Source organism: Pristiophorus japonicus, unplaced genomic scaffold, assembly GCF_044704955.1.
Source record: "Pristiophorus japonicus isolate sPriJap1 unplaced genomic scaffold, sPriJap1.hap1 HAP1_SCAFFOLD_1817, whole genome shotgun sequence".
NCBI lineage: Eukaryota > Metazoa > Chordata > Chondrichthyes > Pristiophoridae > Pristiophorus > Pristiophorus japonicus.
This window is the reverse complement of record NW_027251502.1, coordinates 5,909-17,905: the sequence shown is the minus strand read 5'-3', so window position 1 is coordinate 17,905 and position 11,997 is coordinate 5,909. Positions and strand designations below refer to the sequence as shown.

General features: G+C 63.4%; 1 protein-coding gene across 1 annotated transcript; it reads right to left on the bottom strand.

The window, feature by feature from the left end:
* Positions 1–918: 918 nt before the first annotated feature.
* LOC139243682 (YLP motif-containing protein 1-like) lies at positions 919–11,537 on the bottom strand (the record flags this gene model as incomplete). The annotated part of the gene is made up of 2 exons (XM_070870829.1): positions 919–980; positions 11,441–11,537. Coding segments are annotated over 2 exons (159 nt in total), but the record flags the coding sequence as incomplete, so codon positions are not given.
* Positions 11,538–11,997: the final 460 nt, after the last annotated feature.

The window sequence follows — 11,997 nt, the reverse complement described above, 5'->3', positions numbered from 1 at the left end:
TGGGGGGAGAGAGGATTGAGGGGTTTGGGGGGGGAGAGTGGATTGGGGGGCTGGGGGGAGAGTGGATTGGAGGGGCGGGGGGAGAGAGGATTGGGGGCAGGGGGAGAGGGGATTGGGGGCAGGGGGAGAGAGCTTTGGGGGGCAGGGGGAGAGAGGATTGGGGGGCAGGGGGAGAGAGGATTGGGGGGCAGGGGGAGAGAGGATTGGGGGGTGCTGGGGAGAGAGAGGATTGGAGGGGAGGGGGATAAAGAGGATTAGAGGGGCGGGAGAGAATGCGGGGAGAAGATTCGGGGGGGGAGAGAGAGGATTGCGGGAGGAGAGAGAAGATTGGGAGGGGAGAGAGAGGATTGGGGGGAGAGAGAGGATTGCTGGGGGCAGAGAGAGGATTGGGGGGGAGAGTGAGAGGATTGGGGGAGAGAGGATTGAGGGGGCGGGGGGGAGAGAGTATTGGGGGCAGGGGGAGAGAGAATGGGGGGGAAGGGGGAGAGAGGATTAGGGGGCTGGGGGAAGAGTGGATTGGAGGGGCAGAGGGTGAGAGACGATTGAGAGGCAGGGGGAGAGAGGATTGTGGGGGCTGGGGGAGAGAGCATTGGAGGGGCGGGGGAGAATGGGGGGGAGAAGATTTGGGGGGGAGAGGATTCGGGGAGGGGAGAGAGAGAATATTGGCAGGGGAGAGAGAGGATTGCGGGAAGAGAGAGAGGATTGGGGGGGCGGAGAGAGAGGATTGGGGGTGGAGAGAGAGGATTGGGGGAGAGAGGATTGAGGGGGTTGCGGGGGGAGAGAGGATTGCGGGAGGAGAGAGAGGATTGGGGGGAGAGAGGATTGGGAGGGGAGAGAGAGGATTGGAGGGGAGAGAGAGGATTGGGGGGGGAAGAGAGAGGATTGGGGGGGTGGAGAGAGAGGATTGGGGGAGAGAGAGAGGATTGGCAGGGGGGTGAGGGAGGATTGGGGGGGGAGAGAGAGGATTGGGGGAGAGAGGATTGAGGGGGTTGGGGGGAGAAAGGATTGGGGAGAGAGGATTAGGGGGCATGGGGGAAAGTGGATTGGGGCAGGGGGGCGAATGGAGGATTAAGGAGGCTGGGGGGGAAGAGAGGTTGGGTGGGCAGGGAGGGAGAAAGGATTGGGGCAGGGGAGAGAGGATTGGGCGGCAGGTGGGAAGAGAGGATTGGGTGGCGGGGGGAGAGAGTATTGGGGGGCAGTGGTAGAGAGAATTGGGGGGGCAGGGAGAGAGAGGATTGGGGGGCTGGGGGGGAAGTGGATTGGAGGGGCGGGGGGAGAGAGACGATTGCGGGCGGGGGGAGAGACGATTGGGGGCAGGGGCAGAGAGGATTGGGGGCGGGGGAAGAGAGTATTGGGGGGCAGGAGGAGAGAGAATTGGGGGCAGGGGGAGAGAGGATTGGGGGCAGGGGGGCGAAGAGAGGATTAAGGGGGCTGGGGGGGAGAGAGAGGAATGGGGGGGCGGGAGAGGATTGGGGTGGCTGTGGGGGGGAAGAGAGGATTGGGGGGGAAGAGAGGATTGGGGGGCTGGGGGGGAGAGATGATTGGGGGTGCTGGGGTCAGAGAGTATTGAGGGAGCTGGGGGGGAGAGAGGATTGGTGGGGCTGGGGGGGAAGAGAGTATTGAGGGGGCTGGGGGGAGAGAGGATTGGGGGGCGAGGGAGAGAGGACTGAGGTGGCGGGGGAAAGAGAGGATTGGAGGGGCGGGGGAGAAAGAGGATTGGAGGGTCGGGGAAGAATGGGGGGAGAAGATTTGCGGGGGAGAGGATTCGGGGAGGGGGAGAGAGAGGATTGGCAGGGGAGAGAGAGGATTGCGGGAGGAGAGAGAGGATTGGGGGGAAGAGAGAGACGATTGGGGGTGGAGAGAGAGGATTGGGGGAGAGAGGATTGAGGGGGTTGCGGGGGGAGAGGGGGTTGCGGGGGGAGAGAGGATTGCGGGAGGAGAGAGAGGATTGGGGGGGAGAGAGGATTGGGAGGGGAGAGAGAGGATTGGGAGGGGAGAGAGAGGTTTGGGGGTGGAGAGAGAGGGTTGGGGGAGAGAGGATTGAGGGGGTTGCGGGGGGAGAGAGGATTGCGGGAGGAGAGAGAGGATTGGGGGGGAGAGAGCATTGGGAGGGGAGAGAGAGGATTGCGGGAGGAGAGAGAGGATTGGGGGGAAGAGAGAGAGGATTCGGGGTGGAGAGAGAGGATTGGGGGAGAGAGGATTGAGGGGGTTGCAGGGGGAGAGAGGACTGCGGGAGGAGAGAGAGGATTTGGGGGGAGAGAGGATTGGGAGGGGAGAGAGAGGATTGGGAGGGTAGAGAGAGGATTGGGGGGGAGAGAGAGATGATTGGGGGGGAGAGAGAGGATTGGGGGGAGAGAGAGAGGATTGGGGGGGGGTGAGAGAGAGGATTGGGAGAGAGAGAGAGGATTGGGGGGGAGAGAGGATTGAGGGGTTTGGGGGGGGAGAGTGGATTGGAGGGCTGGGGGGAGAGTGGATTGGAGGGGCGGGGAGGGAGAGAATTGGGGGGGCATGAGGGAGAGAGAGGATTGGGGGGCAGGGGGGAGAGAGTATTGGGGGGCAGGGGGAGAGAGGATTGGGGGGCAGGGGAAGAGAGGATTGGGGGGCAGGGGGAGAGAGGATTGGGGGGCAGGGGGAGAGAGAGGATTGGAGGGGCGGGGGATAAAGAGGATTGGAGGGGCGGGGGTGAATCGGGGGGAAGATTCGGGGGGGAGAGAGAGGATTGCGGGAGGAGAGAGAGGATTGGGAGGGGAGAGCGAGGATTGGGGGTGGAGAGAGAGAGGATTGAGGGGGTTGCGGGTGGAGAGAGGATTGGGGGGGAGAGAGAGGATTGGGGGGGAGAGAGAGGATTGGGGGTGAGAGAGGATTGGGAGGGGAGAGAGAGGATTGTGGGGGGAGCGAGAGGATTGGGGGGAGAGAGAGGATTGGGGGGGAGATAGAGGATTGGGGGGGAGAGAGAGAGGATTGGGGGGAGAGAGAGAGGTTTGGGAGAGAGAGGATTGGGGGGAGTGTGGTTTGGAGGGGCAGGGGGTAGAGAGGATTGGGGAGGGGGAGAGAGGATTGAGGGGGCGGGGGGGAGAGAGAATAGGGGGCAGGGGGGGGAGAGTGGATTGGAGGGGCAGGGGGGGAGAGACGATTGGGGGGGCAGGGGGAGAGAGGATTGTGGGGGCTGGGGGAGAGAGCATTGAAGGGGCGGGGGAGAATGGGGGGAGAAGATTTGGGGGGGAGAGGATTCGTGGAGGGGGAGAGAGAGGATTGGCAGGGGAGAGAGAGGATTGCGGGAAGAGAGAGAGGATTGGGGGGGGCCGAGAGAGAGGATTGGGGGTGGAGAGAGAGGATTGGGGTAGAGAGGATTGAGGGGGTTGCGGGGGGAGAGAGGATTGCGGGAGGAGAGAGAGGATTAGGGGGAGAGAGGATTGGGATGGGAGAGCGAGGATTGGGGGGGAGAGAGAGGATTGGGCGGGGGGAAAGAGAGAGGATTGGGGTGGGTGATAGAGGATTGGCGGGGAGAGAGAGGATTGGGGGGAGAAAGAGAGGATTGGCGGGGGGTGAGAGAGAGGATTGCGAGAGAGAGAGAGGATTGGGGGGAGAGAGGATTGGGGGGAGAGAGGATTGAGGGGTTTGGGGGGGGAGAGTGGATTGGGGGGCTGGGGGGAGAGTGGATTGGAGGGGCGGGGGGAGAGAGGATTGGGGGCAGGGGGAGAGGGGATTGGGGGCAGGGGGAGAGAGCTTTGGGGGGCAGGGGGAGAGAGGATTGGGGGGCAGGGGGAGAGAGGATTGGGGGGCAGGGGGAGAGAGGATTGGGGGGTGCTGGGGAGAGAGAGGATTGGAGGGGAGGGGGATAAAGAGGATTAGAGGGGCGGGAGAGAATGCGGGGAGAAGATTCGGGGGGGGAGAGAGAGGATTGCGGGAGGAGAGAGAAGATTGGGAGGGGAGAGAGAGGATTGGGGGGAGAGAGAGGATTGCTGGGGGCAGAGAGAGGATTGGGGGGGAGAGTGAGAGGATTGGGGGAGAGAGGATTGAGGGGGCGGGGGGGAGAGAGTATTGGGGGCAGGGGGAGAGAGAATGGGGGGGAAGGGGGAGAGAGGATTAGGGGGCTGGGGGAAGAGTGGATTGGAGGGGCAGAGGGTGAGAGACGATTGAGAGGCAGGGGGAGAGAGGATTGTGGGGGCTGTGGGAGAGAGCATTGGAGGGGCGGGGGAGAATGGGGGGAGAAGATTTGGGGGGGAGAGGATTCGGGGAGGGGAGAGAGAGAATATTGGCAGGGGAGAGAGAGGATTGCGGGAAGAGAGAGAGGATTGGGGGGGCGGAGAGAGAGGATTGGGGGTGGAGAGAGAGGATTGGGGGAGAGAGGATTGAGGGGGTTGCGGGGGGAGAGAGGATTGCGGGAGGAGAGAGAGGATTGGGGGGGGAAGAGAGAGGATTGGGGGGGTGGAGAGAGAGGATTGGGGGAGAGAGAGAGGATTGGCGGGGGGGTGAGGGAGGATTGGGGGGGGAGAGAGAGGATTGGGGGAGAGAGGATTGAGGGGGTTGGGGGGAGAAAGGATTGGGGGAGAGAGGATTAGGGGGCATGGGGGAAAGTGGATTGGGGCAGGGGGGCGAATGGAGGATTAAGGAGGCTGGGGGGGAAGAGAGGTTGGGTGGGCAGGGAGGGAGAAAGGATTGGGGCAGGGGAGAGAGGATTGGGCGGCAGGTGGGAAGAGAGGATTGGGTGGCGGGGGGAGAGAGTATTGGGGGGCAGTGGTAGAGAGAATTGGGGGGGCAGGGAGAGAGAGGATTGGGGGGCTGGGGGGGAAGTGGATTGGAGGGGCGGGGGGAGAGAGACGATTGCGGGCGGGGGGAGAGACGATTGGGGGCAGGGGCAGAGAGGATTGGGGGCGGGGGAAGAGAGTATTGGGGGGCAGGAGGAGAGAGAATTGGGGGCAGGGGGAGAGAGGATTGGGGGCAGGGGGGCGAAGAGAGGATTAAGGGGGCTGGGGGGGAGAGAGAGGAATGGGGGGGCGGGAGAGGATTGGGGTGGCTGTGGGGGGGAAGAGAGGATTGGGGAGGAAGAGAGGATTGGGGGGCTGGGGGGGAGAGATGATTGGGGGTGCTGGGGTCGGAGAGTATTGAGGGAGCTGGGGGGGAGAGAGGATTGGTGGGGCTGGGGGGGAAGAGAGTATTGAGGGGGCTGGGGGGAGAGAGGATTGGGGGGCGAGGGAGAGAGGACTGAGGTGGCGGGGGAGAGAGAGGATTGGAGGGGCGGGGGAGAAAGAGGATTGGAGGGTCGGGGAAGAATGGGGGGAGAAGATTTGCGGGGGAGAGGATTCGGGGAGGGGGAGAGAGAGGATTGGCAGGGGAGAGAGAGGATTGCGGGAGGAGAGAGAGGATTGGGGGGAAGAGAGAGACGATTGGGGGTGGAGAGAGAGGATTGGGGGAGAGAGGATTGAGGGGGTTGCGGGGGGAGAGGGGGTTGCGGGGGGAGAGAGGATTGCGGGAGGAGAGAGAGGATTGGGGGGGAGAGAGGATTGGGAGGGGAGAGAGAGGATTGGGAGGGGAGAGAGAGGTTTGGGGGTGGAGAGAGAGGGTTGGGGGAGAGAGGATTGAGGGGGTTGCGGGGGGAGAGAGGATTGCGGGAGGAGAGAGAGGATTGGGGGGGAGAGAGGATTGGGAGGGGAGAGAGAGGATTGCGGGAGGAGAGAGAGGATTGGGGGGAAGAGAGAGAGGATTCGGGGTGGAGAGAGAGGATTGGGGGAGAGAGGATTGAGGGGGTTGCAGGGGGAGAGAGGACTGCGGGAGGAGAGAGAGGATTGGGGGGGAGAGAGGATTGGGAGGGGAGAGAGAGGATTGGGAGGGTAGAGAGAGGATTGGGGGGGAGAGAGAGATGATTGGGGGGGAGAGAGAGGATTGGGGGGGAGAGAGAGAGGATTGGGGGGGGGGTGAGAGAGAGGATTGGGAGAGAGAGAGAGGATTGGGGGGGAGAGAGGATTGAGGGGTTTGGGGGGGAGAGTGGATTGGAGGGCTGGGGGGAGAGTGGATTGGAGGGGCGGGGAGGGAGAGAATTGGGGGGGCATGAGGGAGAGAGAGGATTGGGGGGCAGGGGGGAGAGAGTATTGGGGGGCAGGGGGAGAGAGGATTGGGGGGCAGGGGAAGAGAGGATTGGGGGGCAGGGGGAGAGAGGATTGGGGGGCAGGGGGAGAGAGAGGATTGGAGGGGCGGGGGATAAAGAGGATTGGAGGGGCGGGGGTGAATCGGGGGGAAGATTCGGGGGGGAGAGAGAGGATTGCGGGAGGAGAGAGAGGATTGGGAGGGGAGAGCGAGGATTGGGGGTGGAGAGAGAGGATTGGGGGAGAGAGGATTGAGGGGGTTGCGGGTGGAGAGAGGATTGGGGGGGAGAGAGAGGATTGGGGGGGAGAGAGAGGATTGGGGGTGAGAGAGGATTGGGAGGGGAGAGAGAGGATTGTGGGGGGAGCGAGAGGATTGGGGGGAGAGAGAGGATTGGGGGGGAGATAGAGGATTGGGGGGGAGAGAGAGAGGATTGGGGGGAGAGAGAGAGGTTTGGGAGAGAGAGGATTGGGGGGAGTGTGGTTTGGAGGGGCAGGGGGTAGAGAGGATTGGGGAGGGGGAGAGAGGATTGAGGGGGCGGGGGGGAGAGAGAATAGGGGGCAGGGGGGGAGAGTGGATTGGAGGGGCAGGGGGGGAGAGACGATTGGGGGGGCAGGGGGAGAGAGGATTGTGGGGGCTGGGGGAGAGAGCATTGAAGGGGCGGGGGAGAATGGGGGGAGAAGATTTGGGGGGGAGAGGATTCGTGGAGGGGGAGAGAGAGGATTGGCAGGGGAGAGAGAGGATTGCGGGAAGAGAGAGAGGATTGGGGGGGGCCGAGAGAGAGGATTGGGGGTGGAGAGAGAGGATTGGGGTAGAGAGGATTGAGGGGGTTGCGGGGGGAGAGAGGATTGCGGGAGGAGAGAGAGGATTAGGGGGAGAGAGGATTGGGATGGGAGAGCGAGGATTGGGGGGGAGAGAGAGGATTGGGCGGGGGGAAAGAGAGAGGATTGGGGCGGGTGATAGAGGATTGGCGGGGAGAGAGAGGATTGGGGGGAGAAAGAGAGGATTGGCGGGGGGTGAGAGAGAGGATTGCGAGAGAGAGAGAGGATTGGGGGGAGAGAGGATTGGGGGGAGAGAGGATTGAGGGGTTTGGGGGGGGAGAGTGGATTGGGGGGCTGGGGGGAGAGTGGATTGGAGGGGCGGGGGGAGAGAGGATTGGGGGCAGGGGGAGAGGGGATTGGGGGCAGGGGGAGAGAGCTTTGGGGGGCAGGGGGAGAGAGGATTGGGGGGCAGGGGGAGAGAGGATTGGGGGGCAGGGGGAGAGAGGATTGGGGGGTGCTGGGGAGAGAGAGGATTGGAGGGGAGGGGGATAAAGAGGATTAGAGGGGCGGGAGAGAATGCGGGGAGAAGATTCGGGGGGGGAGAGAGAGGATTGCGGGAGGAGAGAGAAGATTGGGAGGGGAGAGAGAGGATTGGGGGGAGAGAGAGGATTGCTGGGGGCAGAGAGAGGATTGGGGGGGAGAGTGAGAGGATTGGGGGAGAGAGGATTGAGGGGGCGGGGGGGAGAGAGTATTGGGGGCAGGGGGAGAGAGAATGGGGGGGAAGGGGGAGAGAGGATTAGGGGGCTGGGGGAAGAGTGGATTGGAGGGGCAGAGGGTGAGAGACGATTGAGAGGCAGGGGGAGAGAGGATTGTGGGGGCTGGGGGAGAGAGCATTGGAGGGGCGGGGGAGAATGGGGGGAGAAGATTTGGGGGGGAGAGGATTCGGGGAGGGGAGAGAGAGAATATTGGCAGGGGAGAGAGAGGATTGCGGGAAGAGAGAGAGGATTGGGGGGGCGGAGAGAGAGGATTGGGGGTGGAGAGAGAGGATTGGGGGAGAGAGGATTGAGGGGGTTGCGGGGGGAGAGAGGATTGCGGGAGGAGAGAGAGGATTGGGGGGGGAAGAGAGAGGATTGGGGGGGTGGAGAGAGAGGATTGGGGGAGAGAGAGAGGATTGGCGGGGGGGTGAGGGAGGATTGGGGGGGGAGAGAGAGGATTGGGGGAGAGAGGATTGAGGGGGTTGGGGGGAGAAAGGATTGGGGGAGAGAGGATTAGGGGGCATGGGGGAAAGTGGATTGGGGCAGGGGGGCGAATGGAGGATTAAGGAGGCTGGGGGGGAAGAGAGGTTGGGTGGGCAGGGAGGGAGAAAGGATTGGGGCAGGGGAGAGAGGATTGGGCGGCAGGTGGGAAGAGAGGATTGGGTGGCGGGGGGAGAGAGTATTGGGGGGCAGTGGTAGAGAGAATTGGGGGGGCAGGGAGAGAGAGGATTGGGGGGCTGGGGGGGAAGTGGATTGGAGGGGCGGGGGGAGAGAGGATTGGGGGCAGGGGGAGAGAGGATTGGGGGCAGGGGGAGAGAGCATTGGGTGGCAGGGGGAGAGAGGATTGGGGGGCAGGGGGAGAGAGGATTGGGGGGCAGGGGGAGAGAGGATTGGGGGGTGCTGGGGAGAGAGAGGATTGGAGGGGAGGGGGATAAAGAGGATTGGAGGGGCGGGGGAGAATGGGGGGAGAAGATTCGGGGGGAGAGAGAGGATTGCGGGAGGAGAGAGAGGATTGGTGGGGGAAGAGAGAGGATTGGGGGGGAGAGTGAGAGGATTGGAGGAGAGAGGATTGAGGGGGTCGGGGGCGAGAGAGGATTGAGGGGGCGGGGGGGAGAGATTATTGGGGGCAGGGGGGAGAGAGAATGGGGGGAAGGGGGAGAGAGGATTGGGTGCTGGGGGGAGAGTGGATTGGAGGGGCAGAGGGGGAGAGACGATTGGGAGGCAGGGGGAGAGAGGATTGTGCGGGCTGGGGGAGAGAGCATTGGAGGGGCGGGGGAGAATGGGGGGAGAGGATTGAGGGGGAGAGAGGATTGGGAGGGGAGAGAGAAGATTGGGGGGGAGAGAGAGGATTGCGGGGGGAGAGAGAGGATTGGGGGGGAAGAGAGAGGATTGGGGGGGTGGAGAGAGAGGATTGGGGGAGAGAGAGGATTGGCGTGGGGGTGAGAGAGGATTGGGGGGGAGAGAGGGGATTGGGGGGGGAGAGAGAGGATTGGGGGGTAGAGAGAGAGGATTGGGGGAGAGAGAGTGGTTTGGGGGGGAGAGAGAGGATTGGGGGGGAGAGAGAGGATTGGGGGGTAGAGAGAGAGGATTGGGGGAGAGAGAGAGGATTTGGGGGAGAGAAGATTGAAGGGTTGGGGGGGGGAAGAGAGGATTGTGGGGAGAGAGGATTGGAGGGGCGGGGGACAAAGAGGATTGGAGGGGCGGGGGAGAATGGGCGGAGAAGATTCGGGGGCAGGGAGAGGATCCGGGCGAGGAGGGGAGAGAAAGGATTGGCAGGGGAGAGAGAGGATTGCGGGAGGAGAGAGAGGATTAGGGGCTGGAGAGAGAGGATTGGGGGGAGAGATGATTGAGGCGGTTGCGGGGGAGAGAGGATTGCGGGAAGATAGAGGATTGTGGGGGAGAGAGGATTGGAGGGGCGGGGGACAATGGGGGAGAGGATTCGGGGGGGGAGAGAGGATTAGCAGGGCAGAGACAGGATTGCGGGGGGAGAGAGATGATTGGGGGGGAGTGAGAGGATTGGGGGGAGGGGGGAGTGAGAGGATTGGGGGGAGAGAGGATTGAGAGGGCTGGGGGGGGAGAGGATTGAGAGGGCTCGGAGGGAGAGAGGATTGGGGGGACAGGGGAGAGAGAGGTTTGGGGTCGGGGGGGTAGAGAGCATTGGGGGGCAGGGGGGAGAGAGAACTGGGGGGCAGGGGGGAGAGAGCATTGGGGGTGGGGGGGAGAGAGCATTGGGGGGCAGCGGGAGAGAGCATTGGGGGGGCTGGGGGGGAGTGGATTGGGGGAGCAGTGGGGGAGAGAGGATTGGTGCGGCGGGGGAGAGAGAGGATTGGGAGGGGAGAGAGAGGTTTGGGGGTGGAGAGAGAGGGTTGGGGGAGAGAGGATTGAGGGGGTTGCGGGGGGAGAGAGGATTGCGGGAGGAGAGAGAGGATTGGGGAGGAGAGAGGATTGGGAGGGGAGAGAGAGGATTGCGGGAGGAGAGAGAGGATTGGGGGGAAGAGAGAGAGGATTCGGGGTGGAGAGAGAGGATTGGGGGAGAGAGGATTGAGGGGGTTGCAGGGGGAGAGAGGATTGCGGGAGGAGAGAGAGGATTGGGGGGAGAGAGGATTGGGAGGGGAGAGAGAGGATTGGGAGGGTAGAGAGAGGATTGGGGGGGAGAGAGAGATGATTGGGGGGGAGAGAGAGGATTGGGGGGGAGAGAGAGAGGATTGGCGGGGGGGGGGGGGTGAGAGAGAGGATTGGGAGAGAGAGAGAGGATTGGGGGGGAGAGAGGATTGAGGGGTTTGGGGGGGGAGAGTGGATTGGAGGGCTGGGGCGAGAGTGGATTGGAGGGGCGGGGAGGGAGAGAATTGGGGGGGCATGAGGGAGAGAGAGGATTGGGGGGCAGGGGGGAGAGAGTATTGGGGGGCAGGGGGAGAGAGGATTGGAGGGCAGGGGGAGAGAGGATTGGGGGGCAGGGGGAGAGAGGATTGGGGGGCAGGGGGAGAGAGAGGATTGGAGGGGCGGGGGATAAAGAGGATTGGAGGGGCGGGGGTGAATCGGGGGAGAAGATTCGGGGGGGGAGAGAGAGGATTGCGGGAGGAGAGAGAGGATTGGGAGGGGAGAGCGAGGATTGGGGGTGGAGAGAGAGGATTGGGGGAGAGAGGATTGAGGGCGTTGCGGGTGGAGAGAGGATTGGGGGGGAGAGAGAGGATTGGGGGGGAGAGAGAAGATTGGGGGTGAGAGAGGATTGGGAGGGGAGAGAGAGGATTGTGGGGGGAGCGAGAGGATTGGGGGGAGAGAGAGGATTGGGGGGGAGATAGAGGATTGCGGGGGAGAGAGAGAGGATTGGGGGGAGAGAGAGAGGTTTGGGAGAGGGAGGATTGGGGGGGAGTGTGGTTTGGAGGGGCAGGGGGTAGAGAGGATTGGGGAGGGGGAGAGAGGATTGAGGGGGCGGGGGGGAGAGAGAATAGGGGGCAGGGGGGAGAGTGGATTGGAGGGGCAGGGGGGGAGAGACGATTGGGGGGGCAGGGGGAGAGAGGATTGTGGGGGCTGGGGGAGAGAGCATTGAAGGGGCGGGGGAGAATGGGGGGAGAAGATTTGGGGGGAGAGGATTCGTGGAGGGGGAGAGAGAGGATTGGCAGGGGAGAGAGAGGATTGCGGGAAGAGAGAGAGGATTGGGGGAGGCCGAGAGAGAGGATTGGGGGTGGAGAGAGAGGATTGGGGTAGAGAGGATTGAGGGGGTTGCGGGGGGAGAGAGGATTGCGGGAGGAGAGAGAGGATTAGGGGGAGAGAGGATTGGGATGGGAGAGCGAGGATTGGGGGGGAGAGAGAGGATTGGGGGGGGGGAAGAGAGAGGATTGGGGCGGGTGTTAGAGGATTGAGGGGGAGAGAGAGGATTGGGGGGAGAGAGAGAGGATTGGCTGGGGGTGAGAGAGAGGATTGCGAGAGAGAGAGAGGATTGGGGGGAGAGAGGATTGGGGGGAGAGAGGATTGAGGGGTTTGGGGGGGGAGAGTGGATTGGGGGGCTGGGGGGAGAGTGGATTGGAGGGGCGGGGGGAGAGAGGATTGGGGGGCAGGGGGAGAGAGGATTGGGGACAGGGGGATAGAGCATTGGGGGGCAGGGGGAGAGAGGATTGGGGGGCAGGGGGAGAGAGGATTGGGGGGTGCTGGGGAGAGAGAGGATTGGAGGGGAGGGGGATAAAGAGGATTGGAGGGGCGGGGGAGAATGGGGGGAGAAGATTCGGGGGAGAGAGAGGATTGCGGGAGGAGAGAGAGGATTGGTGGGGGAAGAGAGAGGATTGGGGGGGAGAGTGAGAGGATTGGGGGAGAGAGGATTGAGGGGGTCGGGGGGGAGAGAGGATTGAGGGGGCGGGGGGGAGAGAGTATTGGGGGCAGGGGGGAGAGAGAATGGGGGGAAGGGG